At 45.0% G+C, this 25,657-nt stretch overlaps 2 protein-coding genes across 5 annotated transcripts; one reads left to right on the top strand and one right to left on the bottom strand.

The window, feature by feature from the left end:
- The first annotated feature begins 88 nt into the window (after positions 1–88).
- camkk1b (calcium/calmodulin dependent protein kinase kinase 1b) lies at positions 89–18,414 on the top strand. Of its 3 annotated transcripts, none has more exons than XM_089013122.1 (18): positions 89–669; positions 2,027–2,286; positions 4,152–4,199; positions 4,303–4,356; positions 5,426–5,477; positions 6,930–7,051; positions 7,113–7,149; positions 7,241–7,262; positions 8,172–8,260; positions 8,359–8,558; positions 8,631–8,684; positions 9,937–10,010; positions 10,098–10,185; positions 13,833–13,961; positions 14,072–14,175; positions 14,250–14,300; positions 14,374–14,793; positions 18,328–18,414. In XM_089013122.1, the coding sequence occupies exons 2-17, from the start codon at positions 2,080–2,082 to the stop codon at positions 14,444–14,446; spliced, it is 1,404 nt and encodes a 467-aa protein (XP_088869248.1). In that variant the 5' UTR covers positions 89–669; positions 2,027–2,079; the 3' UTR covers positions 14,447–14,793; positions 18,328–18,414. The 3 variants fall into 3 exon arrangements, with proteins under 3 accessions (XP_088869248.1, XP_088869247.1, XP_088869249.1); XM_089013121.1 differs by having other exon boundaries at positions 2,022–2,286; XM_089013123.1 differs by lacking the exon at positions 89–669 and adding an exon at positions 732–820.
- ywhag2 (3-monooxygenase/tryptophan 5-monooxygenase activation protein, gamma polypeptide 2) lies at positions 15,825–23,793 on the bottom strand. 2 transcript variants are annotated; one of them, XR_016117098.1, is made up of 3 exons: positions 23,447–23,793; positions 18,340–19,130; positions 15,825–18,243 (listed from the first exon to the last, which is right to left on the bottom strand). XR_016117098.1 is itself a non-coding variant. In XM_089013124.1 (2 exons), the coding sequence occupies exons 1-2, from the start codon at positions 23,531–23,533 to the stop codon at positions 18,474–18,476; spliced, it is 744 nt and encodes a 247-aa protein (XP_088869250.1). In that variant the 5' UTR covers positions 23,534–23,793; the 3' UTR covers positions 15,825–18,473. The 2 variants fall into 2 exon arrangements, 1 of the variants encoding a protein (XP_088869250.1); XM_089013124.1 differs by having other exon boundaries at positions 15,825–19,130.
- Positions 23,794–25,657: the final 1,864 nt, after the last annotated feature.

The raw sequence follows: 25,657 nt of genomic DNA, 5'->3' as shown, positions 1-25,657 counted from the left end.
CGCCTTTCAAAACTCTCAAGGACACTTTACAGTCACAGGATAAGTTTTTCTGTGGGTGAGCAGCGGCAGCCACACCTGCCAGCGTTCACTCAACCTAGGCAGTAACAAAGTAAAAAAAGACAAAATAAATAATATGACAACACAGAGAGTCATTCATTCTTCAGCACTTTCTGTACCCTCTTTATCACACAAAGCAGTTCTAGATGAAAGAGGGGAGGGTCAAAGCGTCCTTTTCAGCAGTGGATCAGGGACGTCACGGTGGAATGTGCACGTCTACTACAAGCTAAATGTTGAAAGCAAACACATAGCGTCCAATGACCAAAAGATATGGTCTTACATCTCCTGTCCCACGTACTGTAAATCCGCTTCAATTCCAAGCCGCGACAGTTCCACAGACACATCGGCGCTCTGCGCTGACGCTCCTTTCTTCTTATCGCGGTCTCCTCAAGCCATTAATGACACACACACACACACACACAAGCACTCAGCCGCGCGCTAACTGCTAAATGCGGCACGGGCTAATCTCGTTAGATGAACGTCCGCCGCCTCTTTGCGATTAGCGTCAAAGTGGGCCGGCCGTGCGGGCGCGGACACCCAAGGCGCACCGAGACCGAGCCTGCCAAGGACGCCGAGCGCGCGGCCCCCCCGGACCGACCGTCGCCCCCTTTGGTGAGCTTGCGGCCGGACACTCTTTGTGTCGCTTCTTCGCGTTGTTGTTGTCATTGCAGAGAAGAAGCTTTGCCGAGATCGGCGCCGCTCGACCTGCACCGGACAATCCACTCGCTTGTCTGAAAAGCAAAGCGGGCAAAAGTACTTTGAGGTCACGTGAAAAGACAACCGACACCATTTTTTTGTTTGCTAACTGACATCAGAAAAATTTTTATAGCATCTAAAATACCAAAAACACGCAGGCTGATATTTTTAGACAAATGCAAATAAAAATGACTTGGTGTCCCAAAACTGCCACAAATGAGATCGAAACTGTTCGTGACGTCACTTTGGGTCACTAACTGCCTTGCTCCAAAATGAAAACAATGGCTTCAGAGAGTTCAGATTTGGAGAATATGCTTTCTTGTTACGCATCCAGTTATGAATATGATTCAAATAGTTCTGAAGAGGAAAGCATAAATGTTTACAATCGATTAAAGAAGTCCTTCCATATCAAATCGAGCCGTCTGCAAGCGATGAAACCGGTGAAGATCTGGACTCCGATGTAGCTCCCAGAAAATGCACAAGCTGAGTTTCGTCCAGTATATGAAGCAGTTTATCAGATCCGTAAAGCCACCCGTGATTGGTTAAAATCTGGTAGAAGACAGAGGGGTGGGTTTTATGCACACACAATGGCGACCGCCACAATTCGAACAAGCACACAAACATCAGATGTTGAGATGAGAAACAGCGCTACAGAGTACCTAACAAATGACACGGTGGAAAGTGGATGTTTGTCCGATCGGTTTGCTCCACTAATATGGCGATTGCTCTCTTTCACCAGGTGAGCTCACAGTTAGCATGCAGAGTAAATATGCATCAAACTTCCGCTATCCAAGCGCCGAATCGCGAACTCTGATTAGCGTCCTTGTTCGCCTCCGCTGGTGCTCGACTGCAGAGCAGGAAATGGGCTGATTTGTCCACTGGGAATTTGTGTGACTTTTCACCTTCTTTATGCATGTTACTGCAATTGGCTGCGACACAACGATTCACCATCGCGTTATTTATGTAGTTTTCCTTCTAATTTCGCCATCAACATGGTGTTTTCAGGTGAAAAAAAGTACCCAAAATGCATTGTGTGTCACTTTCTCGGTCAGGGGCGTTCCCTCCGTGACGTCACTTAGGCATCATCATCAACTCGAAAACAAGACCTCATGAATATTCAGAGCGAGTCTTACAACGTAAAATATAGAAATATGCCGTGGAATCTTTAGAAAATGCGCTCAGTAGAAGTCATTTGAAGTCATTTTACAAATTACGGACGCAACTTGTCCGAAGGTGTCGGCTGTTCTTTAATGTGATTTGTTTTTCAGCACAGGCGGCCTCGTTTCGGCCACGCGTCTCACCTGAGCGCCATCCCCCCAGGCCGCCATGAGCGCCACGAGCGAGGACCCCGACGGCGAGCATGGCGGCGAGCTAGCCGACGTATTGGCGGCCATGAGCGTCAAGGTGGCGCCCGAAGCCGCCTCCCGCCGGCCCCGCCTCTCCCACAGGAAGCTGTCGCTGCAGGAGCGCGGCGGCCGCGTGGTCAGGCAGCCCACCGTTGAGACCAAGAGGGTGTCCATCACTGACGCGCAGGTAAGGCATGCGTTCCAAGCCGTCCGTCGCTCAGGACAATTTGCTTATTTTCGCTCCACATTTTGGTTACTCTCCCGACAGAGACCACGTCGGGACTCGTTGTCCTTTTATATATATATATACAGTAAAGTCTCGTTATATCGATATTCAAGGGAGTCCGAAAAAATATCGATATAACCGGGACTATCAATATATCCGACCCTGTTTGCATGTAATTTTCTCCGTGCGTGCATAGAAATAGTATCGATATAACCGGGACTATCGATATATCCGATATCGATATAACGAGACTTTACTGTGTATATATATATATATATATATATATATAATATCTCATTTCTCATCTCATTTTCCGCACCGCTTATTCCTCATTAGGGTCGCGGGGGATGCTGGAGCCTATCTCAGCTGTCTTCGGGCACAAGGCGGGGGACACCCTGAATTGGTTGCCAGCCAATCGCAGGGCACACAAAGACATACAACAGTCACTCTCACACTCACACCTAGGGACAATTTGGAGTGGTCAATCTGCCTGCCATGCATGTTTTTGGAGTGTGGGAGGAAACCGGAGGACCCGGAGAAAACCCACGCGGGTCCGGGGAGAACATGCAAACTCCACACAGGGAGGCCGGACCGGGACGCGAACCGGCGACCTCTGCACTGTGAAGCCGGTGTGCTAACCACTCGACTACCGGGCCGCCCTATAATATATATATATATATATATATACACACACACACACACACACACACACACACACACACACACACACACACACACACACACACACACACACACACACACACACACCTCTGGTAGAGGGCCCGAGCTAAAATGGGGGACAGACACCACGCATGGGGGGTGAGACGAGGAATTTTATATATATACACACAGGTAACATCCAACTTACGACCGAGTTCCGTTCCGACCAAACAGTCATAAGTCAAAACAGTAAGTCGAAAATCCATTCAAAATGTTGAATAGAGACTCGGAGGCTAAATGACACGCCAATTCCCCCCATTTGGTGCCATCACACGGTCAATGACTGTGCGAGAGTGAGATGCTGGCTGACTGGCCGAAATTGTTGTACGCGTTGCCGACCTGCTAGCGCGTTGCGGTGCCAGGCGTAGAATTAAAATTTTAAAAATCGGGTCTGCAGGTTGTGGTAAGTAAGTACGGGTGGTCGTAAGTCGAGCTGGTCGTAAGTCGGATGTTACCTGTATAGGTCAATTGATAAAGTTAACTTAGCGATGCAATCTTCTTCAAGTCAAGTCAGGAAACATATTAGTATCTAGCTAGCTTGAGAGCTCGCTATTAGCAATATAGCTAGCCAGCTATTTGAGTCAGGAAACATATTAGCTGTCTAGTTAGCTAGCTATCTATTAGTTATCTAGCATTCTATTAGCTAGCTAGCTAGCTAGCTTTCTATCTTTTTGAGTGACTTGCGGGTTGAGTGAACGCTGGTGTGTCTGGCAGCCATTGCTCACCCACAGAAAAACTGATCCTGTGACTGTAAAGTGACATTGAGAGTTTTTAAAGGCGCTTAGAAATCAAATGTATTATTATTATTATTATTATTATTATTCAATCTTTCACAATCTGAATCATCTTTAGTGTGTTGAAAGGAAGCTGTTGAAATATCGGCTGGATTTGGTGCGTGTGCCTGAGGGGTGTCGCTGGAAAAGGTGGTGGGCAGGGTGCGCAGGGTCCAGTAGGATTTTTCATGATAGTCATTAGCATACCTTTGGAGTGCCTTCTGAGAGAGGCCAAGCGTAGGCTACTTCTCACTTGCCTGGCGCAGGCTTTAGCTTCATCGCTAGCCAAAGAGCCCCACAGACCAAATGGTTTGATTTCTTTTTATCTTGCAGGACTTCGTGCAGCTGAACCAGTACAAGCTAAAGAAGGAGATCGGAAAGGTAGCCGTCCGGCGGGCCTGATTGAACACTGAGTGACGCTAGCGTCGGGTGACCGATGGTCACGATGCTGATGTGTCACGTGCTGCTTTTTTCTACACTGCAGGGTTCTTACGGTGTGGTCAAACTGGCCTACAATGAAGACTCTGAACAGTATTACGTAAGTTGGACCAAATACAGTGATACCTCAACTTACGAACTTCACTAGTTCCCAGAAGGCCAGTGTAAGGCGAAAAGTGTATCTTCCAATTATTTATTTCCCATAAGAAACCATTAAAATGAAAATAATCCGTTCCCAGGTCCCCATAAAACATCATTTTCCACTAAATACGCTCTAAAACTTCACAAAATACCTCATTTTATGTATAATAAATGTGCGATTGTATTGGAATGAAAGAAATAAACTGTACTGTATAATTTAATCCACTGAGCAGATAATTTAGTGGAAAAGGATAAATAATAAAAACTCGGGGGGTGTCGAAACATGCAGGCTATCTATTAGCTATTTAGTAGCTATCCATTAGCTAGCTAGCTATTAGCTGTCTCGCTGGCTGGCTGTTAGCTGTCTTTCTGTTGGCTATCTGGCTATCTCTTAGCTATTTATTCGCTATACAATAGCTAGCTAGCCTTCTATCTATTTGAGTTACTTCCGTGTTGAGTGAACGCTGGCGTGTGTGGCTGCCGGTGGTCGCCCACAGAAAAACTTATCCTGTGAGTCTAAAATGACCTTGAGAGTTTTCAAAGGTGTTTAGAAATGAAATGTATTATTATTATTATTATTACGATTATCAGTGACGTGCGGTGAGGTTCATGGGAATAGAGGACAAAAACAGACGGCTGCCATTTTCTTGTTAGGAGAACGGGTTCGTTCGCGAACGACACATCACTCATTGTGGCACTCCGTGTGTATCCCGAAAAATAGTTCGTATGCCAAGGTAAAATTTACATAAATTTAACGTTCGTAAGCCAAGTGGTTCGTAAACCGAGGTATCACTGTATTATTATTATTATTATTATTATTATTATTATTATTATTATTATTAGACTAATGTTGGTAAGGTGAAAAGTTTGTTTGCTAAAGCGTTTGTAAGGCGAGGTATCACTGTATTTTTGCCATCCTAACACAATTTTCTTAAGTCTATCTCGATAGGTAAATAAGTCGCCAAAGGTGTATTTTTACTAAATGCCTTTATTTATGCTGTTTTTTTGTGTGTGTATGTTCCATTCAGGCCATGAAGGTTGTTTCCAAGAAGAAGCTCATGAAGCAGTTTGGATTTCTGCGTGAGTCTCGAATGTACAATCAATTCATTCAGCGTCTTTTCTTTGTTTGCAATCTTTCAAACATTTTGGTCAAGTTGAATTCTTCCAGCTGAAGAATATTTGCCTTTTTTATGCCATTTTTCTCACCAAATGTTTTTAGAAATATCTATTCCTTCGTATTTTTTGTGGCGTTTTTTTTTTTTTAAGGTACTCCAATTTTTGTTTCACCCCAATTTTTTTTATCAGTGGTTGGCTGCATTTAGTTGTATTTATATAGCTAGTTGTCTAGCTGGCTATCTATTAGCTAGCTAGCTTTCTACGTATTTGAGCTACTTCTGGGTTGAGTGAACGCTGGCGCGTGTGGCTGCCGCTGCTCACCCACAGAAAAACTTCTCCTGTGACTGAAAAGTGACCTTGACAGTTTTAAAAGGCGCTTATAAATGAAATGTATTATTATTATTATTATTGTATCTACCCCGGTCAAGGTTGACGCTTCGTACTGATGTCACAACGTTTATTGTGAAACACGTGAACACTGTGAAAACTATAAAGAACATTAAACACTTTTACAGAACAACAAGTCTAAATAAATTATATTTTTGTTGTCGTGGCAACCAATCACAAGATACCCGCCAGTTACAATTATTATTATTGTTATTATATTTTTTAACTCATTATGCCACTCACACATTTTCAGGAATTGAAAGGATGACGTAGAGCATTTTTTGTGTGTGCTTGGGTGCCGATCAAGCGCTGGCCATGGCTTCTGGCAATGGCCTCTGGCAATGTTTTTTTTTTTCTTTTCGACAAGGGGAAGCATTTCCCTTTTTTCCGTGTTAGGGCTTTGTTCGAGCTTCAGCTGTTGTTAAAGAGCTATTTAAACCGCGAGAGTAGCTGCCTTTCCAGCAGCTCCTCTATTTTGTTTTTCTACTTTAATTCCTTTCATAACTTTGCTGCTGTGTAATGTAAATTTCTCCACTGCGAGACTAATAAAGGCAAATCCAAAAATCCAAATCCAAACCAATACGTATAAATTGCATTGTATTTTGCACAGCCGCCCCAATTTCAAGCTCATATAACTACAGACCCACATAATTTAGGAATTTTTTTTTTTTTTTTTTCTGATGAAAGAAGAGAGACGATTAATCTGTATTGAATGTTTATGTTGTCCTAAAAGTCAATGTTCTGTGGGTCCTGCAATTTGAGTGATAATGACAAAAACACTGGCACTGGACTGGACTGGACACATTTTTACACATCATCTGCCAGTCAATGAGTTAATTAGTTCAGGGGTGGGGCGAAATCTGTTTTTTTTTTTGTACATGTACAAAAAGATTAGATTTTTTTGGCTTAGCCTAAATTGGGTGCACATTTGGCGTCAGTGAAATCCCCAAAATACTGCAAAAGGTTGTTGTGTGCAGGTTTTGGTCTTTTTCCAGCGTCGCGGGTTGACTTTTGTTGGGGTCGCCTCAGGTCGCGCAGCGCCGGGCCAGCAGGAGCCTGTCCCCAAAGCCTCGATGGCGCTGGAGAAGATCTACCGGGAGATCGCCATCCTCAAGAAGCTGGACCACCACAATGTGGTCAAGCTGGTGGAGGTGGGTCCCTCCCGCGACAAATGTTCCGCTTTACGGGCCCAAAATGGCGTTTTCCTTGCAGGTGCTGGACGATCCCGATGAAGACGGCCTCCACATGGGTAGCGACTTGTTTTTCCCTTTCAATGTTTTGCAAGGCTTCAGAGTCAACCCTTAATCCCCCCCCCCCCCCTCCCCGCTTTCTCCGTTCAGCGTTCGAGCTGATGACCAAAGGGTACGTCCACTTCCTTTAATAATAATAATAATAATAATAATAATACAGTGATACCTCGGTTTACGAACCACTTGGCTTAGGAACTTTTCGGTTTCCAAACGTTAAATTTATGAAAATTTTACCTTGGCATACAAACTATTTTTCGGGATACACACAGAGCGCCACAAAAACAAGAAAATAGCAGCCGTCTGTTTTTGTCCACTATTCTCCGCCTCCAGTCTTCAGTTAAAGCCACGTGATTGGTCAAGAACACAGCATCTGAGGGCAGGTGGTTTAAACATTAAATAGACAGGCAGACGACAGAGAGAGAGTGAGAAAATGGAGAGAAAACAGTGAAATTTGGACTTGTTTCAACTTTGATAGTTCAAAGGCAGTTTAGACTGCAAGGTTAAAATTCCCATCAATCAGGCTCCACAAATAACGCGCACAAGTCATCTGTACACTTGATGCAAAACCCTATCAACCCAGCTAAACAGAACACAATTGATGAGGAACAAGGTAAAATTATCACAGAGAAAGCACCTACAAGGGATCATTCCCCAAGATGGTGAAAGAAGAAGGCTACGTTCCTCATCAAGTGTTTAATGCTGATGAAGCCGGCCACTCCATCCCATCAAGCCATCGACCATCACAAAGGAAAATAAAACGGCTTTATTATTACAGTTTATTCAACCGTAGCACATTTATTATACATAAAATAAGGTATATTTTGTGTAGTTTTAAGGCTTAGAAAATTTTTCTGTGTAAACATTGCAGCTTATAGACAGGTACGCTTTATATAAGTACAAAATATGTTTTCCTTTAAAAATGAACCGGTTGAGGCTTATGCCGTTTGCTGTTCTGACACTTGCGATTGTGAGATAGCTGATTTTTTTTCTTTCTGGGTTGGTTGGGGGGTGGGGCGGTCAGCCCGGTGATGGAGGTGCCGACAGACGAGCCCCTGACCGAAGAGCGAGCTCGCTTTTACTTCCGCGATCTGTTGCTGGGCATGGAGTATCGTACGTGCCGTCAACCTTCCATTTTGATTTTCCACCTCCGAATTTGGACCAAGCCTTCCATTGAAAGGGCTAAGCGCCCCCCCCCCCCCCTTTGCCAGTGCACTACCACAAAATCATCCACCGCGACATCAAACCGTCCAACCTGCTGCTGGGCGACGACGGCCACGTCAAGATCGCCGACTTTGGTGTCAGCAACGAGTTCGAGGGGGCCGACGCGTTGCTGTCCGGCACTGCCGGGACGCCGGCCTTCATGGCGCCCGAGACCATGGAGGACCACCGCCCGGAATTCAGCGGAAAGGTCACGCCGCCATCGCCAACATAAAATTCAAAATGGACGCTTGCCAGAAAATGCCGTCTCTCTTGCTGGCAGGCGCTGGATGTGTGGGCCATGGGAGTCACGCTCTACTGCTTTGTCTACGGGAAGGTACACGCGCTGCCTGTGTGTGTGTGATTGTGTGTCCGTGCACATACAAGAGTTAAAAGTCGGAATTCAGAGTTAAAAGTCAGAATTCTGAGTTAAAAGTCGGAATTCGGAGTTAAAAATCGGAATTCCGAGTTAAAAGTCGGAATTCTGAGTTAAAAGTCGGAATTCTGAGTTAAAAGTTGCAATTCTGAGTTAAAAGTCAGAATTCTCCGTTCAAAGTCAAAGTTTTTAGTTAAAAGTCGGAATTCTGAGTTAAAAGTCAGAATTCTCAGTTCAACGTCAAAGTTTTAAGTTCGAAGTCAGAATTCTGAGTTAAAAGTCGGAATTCTGAGTTAAAAATCGGAATTCTGAGTTAAAAGTTGGAATTCTGAGTTAAAAGTCAGAATTCTGAGTTAAAAGTCGGAATTCGGAGTTAAAAATCGGAATTCCGAGTTAAAAGTCGGAATTCTGAGTTAAAAGTCAGAATTCTCAGTTCAACGTCAAAGTTTTAAGTTCGAAGTCAGAATTCTGAGTTAAAAGTCGGAATTCTGAGTTAAAAATCGGAATTCTGAGTTAAAAGTTGGAATTCTGAGTTAAAAGTCAGAATTCTGAGTTAAAAGTCGGAATTCGGAGTTAAAAATCGGAATTCCGAGTTAAAAGTCGGAATTCTGAGTTAAAAGTCGGAATTCCGAGTTAAAAGTCGGAATTCTGAGTTAAAAGTCAGTTTTAAGTTCAAAGTCAGAATTCTGAGTTGAAAATCGGAATTCTGAGTTAAAAGTCGGAATTCTGAGTTAAAAATTGCAATTCTGAGTTAAAAGTCAGAATTCTCAGTTCAACGTCAAAGTTTTAAGTTCGAAGTCAGAATTCTGAGTTAAAAGTCGGAATTCTGAGTTAAAAATCGGAATTCTGAGTTAAAAGTTGGAATTCTGAGTTAAAAGTCAGAATTCTGAGTTAAAAGTCGGAATTCTGAGTTCAAAGTCAGTTTTGAGTTCAAAGTTGGAATTTTGAGTTCAAAGTTGGAATTCTGAGTCAGAATTCTGAGTTAAAATGTGAAATTCTCCGCCTCGTGCCCGACGACAGCTGAGATAGGCTCCAGCATCCCCCGCGACCCGAATGAGGAAGAAGAGGTACGGAAAATCGGATCGGATCGGAAGTTGAAATTCTGAGTCAAAAATCGGAATTCTGAGTTAAAAGTGGGATTTCTGAGTAAATATGTGTGTTTATTATTATTCATACATTTGGGCGCGGCTTTGTGTGCCCTGTCGTCCGCCAGTGCCCGTTTTACGACGACTACGTGGTGGCCCTGTACAACAAGATCAAGAACAAAGCGCTGGAATTCCCCCTGAGGTGAGGACGCCGCTCGTGCACGCCATTGCGGTCGGGGAGTCCGGCGCTGTCAGCGGCGGCTAAGGCCTTCTTTTTTGCTCTGCGCAGGCCCGCCACGAGTGACGCGTTCCAAGACCTCGTTGGCAACATGCTGGACAAAAACCCGCACAGCAGAATCACGCTGCCGGACATCAAAGTGAGTCGACGCCGGCCGAGCGCCCCGCCGTGTGCTATTCACGGGCCGCGGGGGCTTGCGCCCATAGCTATCTGGCTAGCTAGCTAGCTATGTAGTTGGCTCTGTATTAGCTATATGGCTATCTAGCTAGTTAGCTAACTGTCTAGCCGGCTATCTGTTAGCTAGCTAGCTTTCTATCTATTTGAGTTACTTCTGGGTTGAGTGAACGCTGGCGCATGTGCGTGCCGCTGCTCACCTGCAGAAAAACTGATCCTGTGACTGTAAAGTGACCTTGAGAGTTTTGAAAGGCGCTTAGAAATGAAAGGGATTACTATTACTGCATCTATTAGCTAGCCAGCTAGTTTTCTATCTATTTGAGTTACTTCTGGGTTGAGTGAACGCTGGCGCATGTGGCTGCCGTTGCTCACCTACATAAAAACCACTCATGCGACTGTAGAGTGACCTTGAGAGTCTTGAACGGAGGGTATCCAACGTAAAAAAAATTGCCAAAACAATTATGCGAATCAAACCTATGAATCCCATACCGGATCAGTCGAGGCCCGGGTTAACAACGGCCGCCATTGGTACTGTTGACCTTCAGGGTGCCAGTGGAAAATGGACTCCTGTTGGTCGAATAAGGGAGGAGGGAGGTGTGCCCGGAGGAAAAGAGAGAAATGGAAGGCCAAGAGTATAGAACTAAGCGTAGGAACTTTGAATGTAGGAACAATGACAGGTAAAGGTAGAGAGCTGGTTGACATGATGCAGAGAAGGAAGGTAGACATACTGTGTGTCCAGGAGACCAGATGGAAAGGGACCAAGGCTAGAAGCTTAGGGTCAGGGTTTAAGTCAGGGGTGTCCAAAGTCGGTCCTCGAGGGCCGCTGTCCTGCCTGTTTTCCAGCTGTCCCAGGAGCAACACACCTGATTCAAATGATCAGCTCATCAGCTAGCTCCGAAGCAGCATCAAAATGGTCCTGATGATTTGAATCAGGTGTGTTGCTCCTGGGAGAGCTGGAAAACAGGCAGGACGGCGGACCTCGAGGACCGACTTTAGACACCCCTGATTTAAGTTGTTCTATCATGGTGAAGACAGAAAGAGAAATGGAGTTGGGGTTATCTTAAAAGAGGAGTTTGTTCGGAATGTCTTAGAAGTAAAAAGAGTATCAGATAGAATGAAGCTAGAAATTGAAGGCGTGATGTTCAATGTTGTTTGTGGGTATGCCCCACAAGTAGGATGTGAGCTGGCGGAGAAGGAGACATTTTGGTTGGACTTTGATGAAGTCATACAGAACATCCCGAGAAGTGAGAGGGTTGTAATTGGCGGAGACGTCAATGGACATGTTGGCGCAGGAAACAACGATGAGGAGGAGGTGATGGGTAGGTTTGGACTCCAGATGAGGAACGCTGAAGGACAGACGGTGGTTGACTTTGCTAAGAGAATGTAAATGGCTATTGTGAATACTTTCTTTCAGAAGAGACAGGAACACAGGGTGACCTATAAGAGCTGAGGCAGAAGTACACAGGTAGACTACATTTTGTGTCAACGGCGCCATCTAGAGGAAATCAGTGACTGCAAAGTAATGGTTGGTGAGAGTGTAGCCAGACAGCATTGGTTGGTGGTGTGTAGGATGACGCTGGCAGTGAGGAAGATGAAGAAACCAAAGGCTGAAGTGAGGACAAAATGGTGGATGTTGAAAAAGGAAGAGTGTTCCATGACATTTAGGAAGGAGGTAAGACAAGCACTGGGTGGGCAAGAGGTCCTTCCAGATGACTGGCAAACTACAGCGAACAGAATCAGAGACACAGGTCGGAAAGTACTTGGTGTATCGAGTGGAAGAAAGGTAGATAAGGAGACTTGGTGGTGGAATGGGGAGGTGCAGGAGTGTATACAGAGAAAGAGGTTAGCAAAGAAGAAGTGGGACACTGAGAGGACGGACGAGAGTAGACAGCAGTACAAGGAGATGCGGCGCACGGTTAAAGTAAAGGTGGCAAAGGCCAAACAACTGGACAGCAAGGAAGGTGAGACTGATCTTTACAGGCTGGCGAGACAGAGAGACAAAGATGGTAAGGTCAGATGGTCAACAAGATCTTAGATGGTGAACAGATGCCTGAAGAATGGAGACGAAGTGTACTCGTGCCCATTTTTAAGAACAAAGGAGATGTGCAGAGTTGTACTAATTACAGAGGAATAAAGTTGATGAGCCATACAATGAAACTCCGGGAAAGAGTAGTTGAAGCGAGACTAAGAGCAAAAGTGAACATTTGTGAGCAGCAGTATGGATTCATGCCAAAAAAAAAAATACGACAGATGCAGTCTTTGCTTTAAGAATGCTGATAGAGAAGTACAGAAAAGGTCAGAAGGAATTGCATTGTGTCTTTGTAGATCTGGAGAAAGCGTATGACAGGGTGCCCAGAGAAGAGCTGTGGCATTGCTTGAGGAAGTCTGGAGTGACAGAAAAGTATGTCAGAGTGGTTCAAGACATGTATCATGACTGTAAGACAGTTGTGAGGTGTGCTGTCGGTGTGACGGAGGAATTCAAGGTGGAGGTGGGACTCCACCGGGTCAGCTCTGAACCCCTTCTTATTTGCTATGGTGATGGACAGGCTGACAGACGATATTAGACAAGAATCTCCTTGGACCATGATGTTTGCAGATGACATTGTGATCTGTAGCGAGAACAGGGAACAGGTGGCGGGGAAACTAGAGATGTGGAGATATGCCCTGGAAAGGAGAGGAATGAAGATCCGTCGCAGCAAGACAGAATATATGTGTGTGAATGAGAGGGATCCCAGTGCAAGAGTGATGCTACATGGAGAAGAGATAAAGAAGGTGGAGGATTTTAAGTACTTGGGGTCAACTGTCCAGAGCAATGGAGAGTGTGGAAAAGAGGTGAAGAAGCGTGTCCAGGCAGGCTGGAACGACTGGAGAAAAATGTCAGGTGTGATGTGTGATCGAAGGGTTTCAGCTAGGATGAAATGAAAAGCGTATAAAACAGTTGTGAGACCAGACATGATGTTTGGACTGGAGACAGTGCCACTGAAGAAAAGACAGGAAGCAGAGCTGGAGGTAGCAGAGCTGAAGATGTTGAGGTTTTCTTTGGGAGTGACCAGGTTGGATAGGATCAGGAATGAGTACATTAGAGGGACAACTCATATTAGAGGCTTTGGAGGCAAAGTCAGACTGAGATGGTTTGGACATGTCCAGAAGAGAGAGAACAACTATATCGGGAGAAGGATGCTGAGTCTTGAACTGCCAGGCAGGAGACCGAGAGGAAGATCGAAGAGCAGGTTTATGGATGTGGTCAAAGAGGACATGAAGGTAGCTGGTGTGAGAGAAGAGGATGCACAAAACCGGGAAAGATGGAGGACAATGATTCGCTGTGGCGACCCCTGAAGGGAAAAGCCGAAAAGAAGAAGAAGATTATTATTATTACTGTATGTATTAGCGAGCTAACTTTCTACCTATTTGAGTTACTTCGGGGTTGAGTGAACGCTGGCGCGTCTGGCTGCCGCTGCTCACCCACAGAAAAGCTTATCCTGTGACTGTAAAGTGACCTTGAGAGTTTCGAAAGTTGCTTATAAATGAAATGTATTATTATTATTATTATTATTAGTAGTAGTAGTAGTAGTAGTAGTATTAGTATTATTATTATTATTTGTGCGGCGCCAGCTCCACCCGTGGGTGACGGAGTGCGGCGCATGGCCGCTCCCGCTGGAAGAAGATCACTGCACGGCGCTGGAGGTGAGCGCCGAGGAGGTGGAGAACAGCGTGACGCTGGTGTCCAGCCTCTCCGCCGTGGTGAGTCGCTGTCGCCTCTTCCGCGTTGTCGTGTATCGTCCTCGCCGTTCGGACGCACCCCCCCCCCCCCCCCCCCCCATAAAAGGGTGTTCCAAAGTGTTTTTCGGCAGATCCTGGTCAAGTCCATGCTGCGCAAGCGCTCCTTCAGCAACCCCTTCGAGTGCCAGGCGAGACGGGCCCAGAGGTCCATGTCCGCCCCCGAGGGGCTTCTTACGTAAGTGCCCCCTTTTGGAGAAAGACCACCTTTGGGTCTCGGATCCGGGTGAACGGCGTAGGGGTCTCTTGCAGCGGTTCTTGGGGTCTGTTTGCTTCGTCGGTTCCGCTGCACCCATCTCTGAGGTAACGGTGGGAGGTTCCGCCTCTCCAGCCGCGACCTTTTGACCTCACCCCCAAAAATGCCAAATCCCGTCAGGAAGAGCAGCCGCGACGGCGACCTGGAGGACTTGTGCGAGGACGAGGCCTTCGCCGACGCCGCCCACACCTGAGGCCGATTGGGGATCGTTCTGCTCTGTTCCCATGGTTACGCGGGTATCTCAGGAATCTTTGATATGATTGAAAAAGGCTCCGTAAAGGATCACTGTTGACAATTTGCTTCTGAGCCCCCCCCCCGACCCCCCACGCAGTTTGTGCTGCTGTTTTGTATGAATAATAAAGACCAGACTGCAAAAGGTGTCATCTGAGTCGAGGAGCAGCCAAGGTCCTTTTTGTAGGCCCAGCAACAGCCAGCTGATTGGCTCCCACGCCGGCACAACCTCTCGCCGATTGGCTCTCCCAGACAAGCGCTCCAAGTGCGCCATTTCATCCGATGAGAATGTTGAGCGCTGCAAGAGAGGTAAATTGGCTATCTATTATATATCTGGCTAGTTAGTTAGCTATGTAGCTGGCTATTTATTAGCTATATGGCTATCTAGCTAGTTAGATAGCTATCTATTATCAGAATACCTTTATTCGTCCCGCAATGGGGAAATTTGCAAGATTCGCTAGATAGCCATATAGCTAATAAATAGCAACTTTCTAGCTAGCCAGATAATAATAATACATTTCATGTCTCAGCGCCTTTCAAAACTCTCAAGGTCATTTTACAGTCACAGGATAAAGTTTTTCTGTGGGTGAGCAGCGGCAGCTACACGCGGCAGCGTTCACTCAACCCCGAAGTAACTCAAATAGATAGAAAGCTAGCTAGCTAATGGATAGCAAATAAATAGTTGATAGTGACAGCTAGACAGTTTACCACCTGTCAGCTAGACAGCTAATAGCTAGCTAGCTAGCTAATAGATAGCAATATCAGTTGAGGGAATGTTACTGCCTCAAAAGCGAACATTTTTCATTTTGTAGTCTTGAATAATGATGTTTTAAGGCGGTTATTTTTTAAATTTTCTCTGCCGTATGCAAATGAGGCTGTGATAGATTAGAGAATAAGAACAAATACAAACCACACACTAGAAACGCCGTTTTGATCTGCCAGTTATCAGCTTTTTTTAAATTCATCTTCGCTAATATTTCTGTTTCTTGTGCAGGTGCCACCTCATAAATCACATTCAAGATTTTTTTTTTGTCAAACGAGGTAAAAGAGGGCGGTCCCAAAAGTAACCAATCAAATCCAAACACGTTCATCAAGGAACAGATATCATCCACAATGTTAAAAACGTCATTCATATATGCTCTGTCATTGCCCCCCTCGCCCCCCCCCATGCTATAAACACCATTTTGCGACATTGAATGTGAACAGGTTCTAGGATGCTTTTTTTTGTGATTGAAATACACACATTTGCATGTCACTCAAGCGACACCTGCTAGAACTTTTTCTTTTTTTAAATGAGCACCACCAGAGAAAATAACCTTGAAAAGTAAGAAAGAAAGAAATGAGACGTCGGGCTGCATTTTTTTTCCTCAATCACATGATAGCCAACATCCACAGTATACGTCAAGTCAATCAAGTGAGCCATAGAAATACATCAACCGCATGCACAATATTGAATATTCTCATAATGCTTTGTCATGATCATCATAGACTGAAGAAAGAGTAGAGTAGCAGTCGTAGGTAAGTAGTGCATTTCATCAAACAAACCACAAAGCTGCTTTCTTTCGACTTTTTACGTTTGCTGCAAAAAAAGAATTAAAGACAAAGTTGACTAGCATGTGCTATGGTTTTCTTTGATTATCTTTTTTTTGGGGGGGGATGGGGGGCAGTTGCTCGGTTGTTGACTTTTTGGAGCTTTATAATAATAATCCATTTCATGTCTAAGCGCCTTTCAAAACTCTCATGGTCACTTAACAGTCATAGGATATGTTTTTCTGCGGGTGAGCAGCGGCAGCCATATGCCCGGAAGTAACTCAAATAGAAAACTAGCTATCTAGCTAGCTACCAGATAGGTAATAGATAGCCAGCCGGCTAGATAGCTAATAGATAGCCAGCTAACTAGCTAGCGAGCTAATAGATAGCTAGACAGCTAATTGATAGCCAGCTAACCAGCCAGCTAGCTAATAGATAGTTAGCCAGCCGGATACATAGCTAACAGATAGCCAATAGATACGCAGACAACTAGCGAGCCACTGGATATCCAACAGATAGATAGCCAGCTGGATAGATTGCCAATAGACAGCCAGCTAGCTAATGTAAGCCGAATCTGCAAAAACAAAATATTTCAATTTTTTTTTTTTTGTTGATTTTTTTCTTCGCGAGCGTTCACTCAACCCGGACGTAACTCAAATAGATAGAAAGCTAGCTTGCTAGCTACCAAATAGATAGACAGCTAACTAGCTAGATAGCTATATAGCAAATCAATAACTAGCTAGCCAGCTATATCACTAACAGATGGCCAGCTAACTAGCTAGATAGCTATAATAGATAGCTTTGAACATCCAACTGGGATTGACAAATACTATTAGCGGGCACCACGCGGACGACCGTTTGCTTCCGAGACGTCGGAAAGATTCTTTTGAGGGAAGTGACGTGGAAAGAAAAAAAGTCAACAACGCGTTCGCCGCTCCGACATTGCTCACGTTCCATGGCGGTGCCAAGCTTGGAATATCAATTGGCAGGACATTGAGGAACCCCAACATTTAAACAGCTTCTTCCCCCAGAGAGATTCGAAAGCCATTTATTAATGAAATGTATTATTATTATTATTGTATTATTATTATTATTATTATTATTATTATTATAAGTTGATGAGCCATACAATGAAACTCTGGGAAAGAGTAGTTGAAGCTCGACTAAGAGCAGAAGTGAACATTTGTGAGAAGCAGTATGGCTTCATGCCAAAAAAAAGAGTACGACAGATGCAATGTTTGCTTTAAGAATGCTGATAGAGAAGTACAGAGAAGGTCAGAAGGAATTGCATTGTGTCTTTCTAGATCTGGAGAAAGCGTACGACAGAGAAGAGCTGTGGTATTGCATGAGGAAGTCTGGAGTGACAGAAAAGTATGTCAGAGCGGTGCAAGACATGTATCATGACTGTAGGACAGTTGTGAGGTGTCCTGTTGTTGTGACTGAGGAATTCAAGGTGGAGGTGGGACTCCACCAGGGGTCAGCTCTGAGCCCCTTCTTGTTTGCTATGGTGATGGACAGGCTGACAGACGATGTTAGACAAGAATCTCCTTGGACCATGATGTTTGCAGATGACATTGTGATCTGTAGCGAGAACAGGGAACAGGTGGCGGGGAAACTAGAGATGTGGAGATATGCCCTGGAAAGGAGAGGAATGAAGACCAGTCGCAGCAAGATGGAATATATGTGTGTGAGTGAGAGGGATCCAAGTGCAAGAGTGATGCTACAGGGAGAAGAGATAAAGAAGGTGGAGGATTTTAAGTACTTGGGGGTCAACTGTCCAGAGCAATGGAGAGTGTGGAAAAGAGGTGAAGAAGCGTGTCCAGGCAGGCTGGAGAAAAATGTCAGGTGTGATGTGTGATAGAAGGGTTTCAGCTAGGATGAAAGGAAAAGTGTATAAAACAGTGGTGAGACCAGCCATGATGTTTGGACTGGAGACAGTGCCACTGAAGAAAAGACAGGAAGCAGAGCTGGAGGTAGCATAGATGAAGATGTGGAGGTTTTCTTTGGGAGTGACCAGGTTGGATAGGATCAGGAATGAGTACATTAGAGGCACCTCTCATATTAGAAGCTTTGGAGAGAAAGTCAGACTGAGATGGTTTGGACATGTCCAGAGGAGAGAGAGTGACTATATCGGGAGAAGGATGCTGAGCCTTGAACTGCCAGGCAGGAGACCGAGAGGAAGAGCGAAGAGGAGGTTTATGGATGTGGTCAAAGAGGACATGAAGGTAGCTGGTGAGAGAGAAGAGAAAGGAAAAGAAGAAGATTATTATTATTATTATGTGACACTAAAAAGAGCTTTGTTTTGTTTTTCAGATTAAGGCTGACCTCTGTTCTTCATTGGAAACACATGAAAAATGCACAACGAGCAAGATGGGCAAAAAGCGGCTGCCAACGTCTGACCCCCCAAGCCCTGCATCCTTTTTTTTGGGGGGGGGGGGTGAGACCCGGGCCTCAGCGGCTCAGTTGTTGGCCTCGCCGGCGTCGTCGTCCTGCTGGTCGCTGGTCCACAGAGTCAAGTTGTCTCGCAGAAGCTGCATGATGAGGGTGGAGTCCTTGTAGGAGTCCTCGTTGAGGGTGTCCAGCTCGGCGATGGCGTCATCGAAGGCCGTCTTGGCCAGCTGGCAGGCCCGCTCCGGCGCGTTCTGGATCTCGTAGTAGAAGACGGAGTAGTTGAGGGCCAGGCCTAGCCGGATGGGGTGAGTAGGCTGCATGTGCTCCTTGCTAATCTCGTGCGCCTGCTGGTAGGCCTTCTCCGACGAGTCCACCACGCCGCCGCGCTGCTCGCCGCCCGCCACCTCCGCCAGGTAGCGGAAGTAGTCACCCTTCATCTTCAGGTAGAAGACTTTGCTCTCGTGCTGCCCCTCGCCGCAGTTCTGGACCAGGAAGTTGTCCAGGAGGCCCAGCACGTCCTGGCACACCGCCTCCAGCTCCTTCTCGATCTTCTGGCGGTAGGCGCGCACCATCTCCGCCTTCTTCTCATTGCCGTCGGCCGACGTCTTCTGCTCAATGCTGGAGACCACCCGCCACGACGAGCGCCGGCCGCCCACCACGTTCTTGTAGGCCACCGACAGCAGGTTGCGCTCTTCGTTGGACAGCGCCTCGTTCAGCTCCGTCACCTGCGGCAAGAGGACACACGCCGGACATCAGTCCCGAGTTTTCTTCCTTTGTTAACCCTGGAGAATGCCTCTAAAGTCAGCTTGATCAGGTGATCAGAATCTTCTTCATTGCCAAGTATGTAGAACACACAAGGAATTTGTTTCCTGTAGAACACGCTGCACTAGTATCATCATAAAAAAAATGCAAAAAGGCACTATACAGTTCTATTTGGGTTAAGGACAACCGACACCATTTTTTGTTCCCTAACTGAAATCAGAAAAACGTTTTATAGCATCTAAAATAGCCAAAACACACAAGCTGATATTTTTAGTCAAATGCAAAACACCAATAAAAATGACTTGAGTCCCAAAACTGCCACAAAATGAGCTCGGAACTGGGGAGATTCAGAAAGTCCCGCGCACTTGTCCGTGACGTCACGCCAGGATACTCCTTTACAAACTGCCTTGCTCCAGAATCAAAACAATGGCTTCAGAGAGTTCAGATTCGGAGAAGATGCTTTCTTGTTACTCATCCAGTTGTGAATATGATTCAAATAGTTCTGAAGAGGAAAGCATAAATGTTTGCAATCGATTAAAGAAGTCCTCCCGTATCAATTCGAGCCGTCTGGACTCCAATGTAGCGCCCAGAAAATGCACAAGATGGTGGACAACCTCCATTGGAAATGGGCTGATTTATCCGCTGGAAATTTGTGTAAACTTACACCTTCTTTATGCGTGTTACTGCAATTGGCTGCGACGATTCACCATCGCGTTATTTATGTAGTTTTCCTTCTAATTTCGCGATCAACACTGTGTTTTCAGACGAAAAAAAGTACCCAAAATGCATTGTGTGTCGCTTTCTCGGTCAGGGGCGTTCCCTCCGTGACGTCACGTCAGGCATCAGACTCAGAATCAGAATCATCTTTATTTCCAAGTATGTAGAACACACAAGGAATTTGTTTCCGGTCAAACACGCTGCACTAGTATCATCATCAAAAAAATGAGTCATCAACTCGAAAACAAGACTTTGTGAATATTCAGCGCGAGTCTTAAAACGTAAAATATAGCTATATGGGGTGGAATATTTGTAAAATGTGCTCAGTAGAAGTCATTTGAAGTGATTTTACAAATTATGGATACAACTTGTCCGGAGGTGTCGGTTCTCCTTTAACAGGGAGCCAGCGGAGCTGCTGGAGGGCAGGGGTGATGTGGTGAAAGGAGGGGGTTTTAGTGATGATTCGGGCTGAGGAATGTTGGACTAGTTGGAGTTTATGGAGACATTTTTGATTGACACCAAAAAGAAGTGAGTTACAATAGTCACTGGGGGGGTGAGAGATGGACGGAGACGATTGATATTACAGAGGTGGAAATATGCAGACCGAGTTATGTTATTTACATGGGAAAGATAGTAAGCTATCAAGGATGACACCCAGGCTCTTGACCTGAAGGGATGGGGACCCGGTTGAATTGTCAATGGTGAGAGAGAAACTGTTTGCTTTGCTCAAGGTGGATTTGGTACCGACAAGGAGAAGTTCAGTTTTTTTCGCTGTAAAGCCTGAGAAGGGTATAGGAAAACCAGGATTTAATTTATGAGAGTCAAAGTCAAAGGGATGAAGGTGGAAGAGAAGCGTCGGGTTTGCTGGAGAGGTAGAGTTGGGTGTCATCCGCAAAGCAGTGAAAGTGAATGCCAAAATTGCGGAAGATATTGCCAAGAGGAAGAAGGTAGGTAATAAAGAGAAGGGGCTCCTGGACAGACCCTTGGGGTACACCAGACGACACAGGAGAGGACCGTGAGGTGAAGGAGTTAATTTGGATAAACTGAGCGGCCAGAGAGATAGGAGTGAAACCAGCGAAGTGGGGTGTGCGTGATGCCTAGGGTGGAAAGCTTTTGATCTGCCGCGACAGGTTGTCGGATTTGACGACTGGAAATGGTCTTGTCGGGGACTGGGTGACTCCTTGTCTCACTTGCACCTCCCCACGTCCTATTTTTGGACTGTCAATGTACCGAAACGTTGACAGAAATACATCCCGTCTCTGACGTCACAGCCCAAAATAGCCTCCTTTGACACGCTTCCAGTCGCAAGGGGCTTAATTTAGAACCAAAAGCTGAAAGACAATCTGGAGGACTTCAAATGATCGCCTTGCTCTCTTTTTCAAACTTCCAACTTCTGGCGGCAATGACAAAGGATTCTCTTTGATTAGGGATCGGCACACACGCAGACGATCACGATGCATCCAAGCGACCCTGTGCCCGTTTTCACAGTTGCTAACATAATAATAATAATAATACATTTCATTTATAAGCGCCTTTCAAAACTCTCAAGGTCACTTTACAGTCACAGGATGAATTTTCCTGTGGGTGAGCAGCGGCAGCCACACGTGCCAGCGTTCACTCAACCCGGAAGGAACTCAAATAGATAGAAAGCTAGCTAATATATAGCTAATAGCTAGCCAGATAGATAATAGAGAGCCAGCGAGCTAGACAGCTACTATATAGCAAATAGCTAGCTAGATAGCTCATATATAGCCAGCGAGATTTACAATGCATGCCAAGATGGCGCCCGAGTAGGCAGCCGTCAGCAAGTGCTCTGATGAGCCTTGCTTTTTTTGTTGTTTTTGTCTTGTGTTTGTGTTTTCTTTTGTCACTTTGTGTTGTTGTGCGTCGTGTGGAACGGATACGGATTGTTGTTCAACATTTTTGACCACGACATTCATCAAGGAGGAGACTGTGCTGAGCGGTTGCGCCTTTTCGGCAGCATGAATATGCCAGTACTGTTTTTGAATGGGAGGAATGTCGGAGCCATTCGACTGTCATCGCTGGACACCACAGGGGCCATTGTGCTTTTTTGCACCTGTAACAGCCCCGCTTTGTTCAGTGGAAGGTCGGTGCTGTTGGACAATCTGCGGCTGGATGGATACATGGCTTGAGGAGCCCGCGATAAGAAGGAGCGTCAGCACAGAGCGCCGATGCGTATGTGGGACTGTCGCGGCTTGGAATTGAAGCTGATTTATGGGGGACAGGAGATGTGAGACTATCTCTTTTCGTCAATGGATGCTACAGCTGTGTGTTTGCTTTCAACATTTAGCTTGTAGTCGACGTGCACATTCCACCATGATGTCCCTGATCCACTGGTGGAAAGACGCTTTGATCCTCTTCTCTTTCATCTGGAACTGCTTTATGTAACAAAGAGGGTACAGAAAGTGCTTAAGAATGAATGTCTCTCTGTGTCTTTGTGTTGTCATGTTACTTGTTATTTAGGGTTTTTTTTTGTTCTTTTGACTTCAAGACGGTGCCGCGAGAGTGGCTGCCTTTCCAGCAGCTCCCGTATTTTGCTTTTCTACTTTCATTTCTTTCATAACTTTGCTGCTGTGAAATGTAAATTTCTCCACTGCGAGACTAATAAAGGCAAATCCAATCCAATCCAAAACTCACATTAACAATCAAAGACAGCAGGTTCTCCTTGACGCACTGCAAAGCAACATCATCTTATCATATTGGCATTGGTGGCACTAAACAAATATTCCAGAATGCTTCTTCTACCTCTACTAGTGCCTCCTACGTCTGCGTGGAGCAACCCCCCATCCCCCATCCACTTCCCCTATTTATATGAATAATTATTCGTCATATTTTGGAAATAATAATAATAGTAATAATAATAAATTTAATTTCTCAGCGCCTTTCAAAACTCTCAAGGACATTTTAAGTCACAGGATTTTTTTTTTTGTGCGGGTGAGCAGCGGCAGCCATTCGCACCAGTGTTCACTGTACTCGGAAGTAACACAGCAGCAAAGTTATGAAAGGACAACAGCGATACCTTGGTTTTCGATTCTAATCTGTTCCAGAAACCTGTTCGAACACGATTTGTTCAAAAACCGAAACATAACTTATCATTATAATAGATGTAATTTTTTAAAATCTGTCCCAAGTCTAAAAAAACACCGGATAAACACCGAATAACGTCATTTGTAAACTACTATAAAAACAAACTATAATGTTTTATTATTTAATGTTATATTCATTCTAAGACGGGGGGCAGGGGGGCTTGACGTGATTCCCCAAGCGACTGGTTGCTTTCAATGGAGGAAGTCGCCGATTTTGGCAGAGGAGCACGAAGCGGGCCGGCTCGCGTGGTTCCGAAGACCCCGCTCAAAATGAGCCGCTGCGTCCATCACAAGAAGCCACCAAACGCCCGCCGAGCATTTCGAAGCAACAAACCCACCAAATAGGACAAGACGAAAGGGCCGATCGTCGCAACAAAAACGAGCCCTTCGATGGGGGCATTGGGGGGTGGGGGGCGCCGACTGTTCGGATGACCTAACGATTGAAAAGCACTCACCGATTTCATGGCGGCCGCCATGTCGTCATACCTCTCGGCCTGCTCGGCCAGCCTGGCTTTCTGCACCAGCTGCTCGCGGTCGACCATCTTGGGACCAATGGAGGAGCTTTAGTCCGAGGACTTTGGATTTTTTTGACGAGGTGCGTCTCTGTCGTCTGGAAGGGCGGAGGCTTTTACCGGCGCGGTGCCGTTCGCTTGGAGAGTCTGGCAAAGGGGAGGGGGACGAGGGGGTGCTGTTTGAAAAATCGCCAATTGCGGTTTGATGTGCCTCCACCCCACTTCAGTTAAATTCGTAATGCGGTGAAAATCCGACGACAAGTGAACGCTGCAAGCGCTCTCTATCTCTCTCTCTCTTTCGCTCTCTCCTCTCTTGCTCTCTCTCTCTCTCTCTCTCTCTCTCTCTCTCTCTCTCTCTCTCTCTCTCTCTCTCTCTCTCTCTCTCTCTCTCTCTCTCTCTCTCTCTCTCTCTCTCTCTCTCTCTCTCTCTCTCTCTCTCTCTCTCTCTCTCTCTCTCTCTCTCTCTCCCCCCCCCCCGTTGACGTCATCTCTCATCTCTAAATGTTGCCGGTGCCAATGATGTAATCGTCGTGACCGCCTGCAATGAAGGAATTGTGGGTAATGGAGTTCAAGGGCTCCACTGGTTTGGCCTTTTGGGCGGGCGGGTAGCGGAAGCGTTGCATTCTGGGTAATGAAGTTCCAGTCTCGAGTCAGTTTCATCCATATCCAAGTGAAACGTTGACATCGTGTACCCAACTTGAGAACTGCATAAGGATGTAATAATACATTTGATTTCTCAGCGCCTCTCAAAACTCTCTAGGACACTACATTTATTTATATACATTTTTACTTTGTGTATTTATTTTATTATTTTGTCATTTTAGCAATTTATCATATTATCATGTTAGCGTGTTATAGGTTATTATGTGATTATTTTATAATTTTATTATTGTATTATTTTATCATTTTAGCGTTTTATTATATTATCATGTTAGCATGTGAGCAAGTTATCGGTTATTATTTTATAATTTTATAATGTTAGCATGTTACCATGTCTTAGGTTATTATTTTATTATTGTATTATTGTATCATTTTAGCATATTATCATGTTAGCAGTCACGGGATAAGAACTTTTTTTTGTACGGGTGAGCAGCGACAGCGTTTCACGCCAGCGTTCACTCCACCCGGAAGTAACACAGCAGCAAAGTTATTAAAGGAAGAGGAAAGGAAAGAAAGAAGTAGAAAAACAAAATACAGGAGCTGCTGGAAAGGCAGCCACTCTCGTGGCGCCATCTTGAAGTTAAAAAAAACTACAGTGGTGCCTTGGCTTACGAACTTAATTGGTTCCCAGACAGAGTGTGTAAGGCGAAAAGTGTGTATCCCAAAAATTAATTTCCCATAGGAAACCATTAAAATGAGAATAATCGGTTCCCAGGTCTCCATAAAACATCATTTTCAACTAAATAAGCCTTAAAACTACACACAATATACCTTATTCTATGCATAATAAATGTGCTATTGTATTGTAATGAAAGAAATATACTGCACTGTATAATAAAGTCACTTTATTTACATGTGATGGTCGTTGATGGCTCTTAATTGACTGTTGCTTTCTGACTTGTAAGATTTTACGAAACGGAGGCATCACATTATCATTCATCATGTTGATGATTCTCATCGCCACAGTCTTTTCTCGATGGAACTGTTCAATAAACACCTGCACATCATTCCACTTCACCAACATTGCCTTGATGCTCACACTTGATGTTGTGTTGAGGACCTCTTTATGGTCAGCAATAACCCACGGCTTCTACCCACGGCTGGTAGACAACACTCGAACCAAAATATCCAAGCGGTGCCTCCAAAATAATGCACTCTCCACAATGGTAAGGGAGATACGGTGTCGTGGGATTCAGAAAAAAAAACACAAGACAGGGGGTGGTGTGCGTCTTGACTCAACCGTGGATTACTTCGAATGGAAACGTATGCGCACTACAACTTCCTGTCTAACAATTTAAATCGGTTAGATACGAAAAACTAAACAAAGCAGGTGTTCCTTGTTTAAATAAACATTTTAGATATATATCATTTGTAAACCAATGTAACTATGCGGATGTAACCAAAATACTGAATAAGGTACTTTTTAACCTGTCACAATAACAGCAAAAGTATTGTTGAAGACGATTGTGGTGTATTAACCTCAACAGTTATATA

The sequence above is a fragment of the Hippocampus bargibanti genome, linkage group LG14, assembly GCF_051943395.1.
Source record: "Hippocampus bargibanti isolate YZ-2025 linkage group LG14, ASM5194339v1, whole genome shotgun sequence".
Lineage (NCBI taxonomy): Eukaryota > Metazoa > Chordata > Actinopteri > Syngnathiformes > Syngnathidae > Hippocampus > Hippocampus bargibanti.
Note: the sequence above shows the minus strand (reverse complement) of the source record. Positions and strands in the feature narration are given on the sequence as shown.

Excerpts from the sequence above, each read along its gene's own strand:
- camkk1b (XM_089013122.1), top strand. The coding sequence starts at position 2,080 with ATGAGCGCCACGAGCGAGGACCCCGACGGCGAGCATGGCGGCGAGCTA. Across the intron at positions 7,052-7,112 it reads ATGTGGTCAAGCTGGTGGAG|GTGCTGGACGATCCCGATGA; the intron begins GTGGGTCCCTCC and ends TTTTCCTTGCAG. Across the intron at positions 10,186-13,832 it reads TCACGCTGCCGGACATCAAA|CTCCACCCGTGGGTGACGGA; the intron begins GTGAGTCGACGC and ends GTGCGGCGCCAG.
- ywhag2 (XM_089013124.1), bottom strand. The coding sequence starts at position 23,533 with ATGGTCGACCGCGAGCAGCTGGTGCAGAAAGCCAGGCTGGCCGAGCAG. Across the intron at positions 19,131-23,446 it reads TGGCGGCCGCCATGAAATCG|GTGACGGAGCTGAACGAGGC; the intron begins GTGAGTGCTTTT and ends CTCTTGCCGCAG.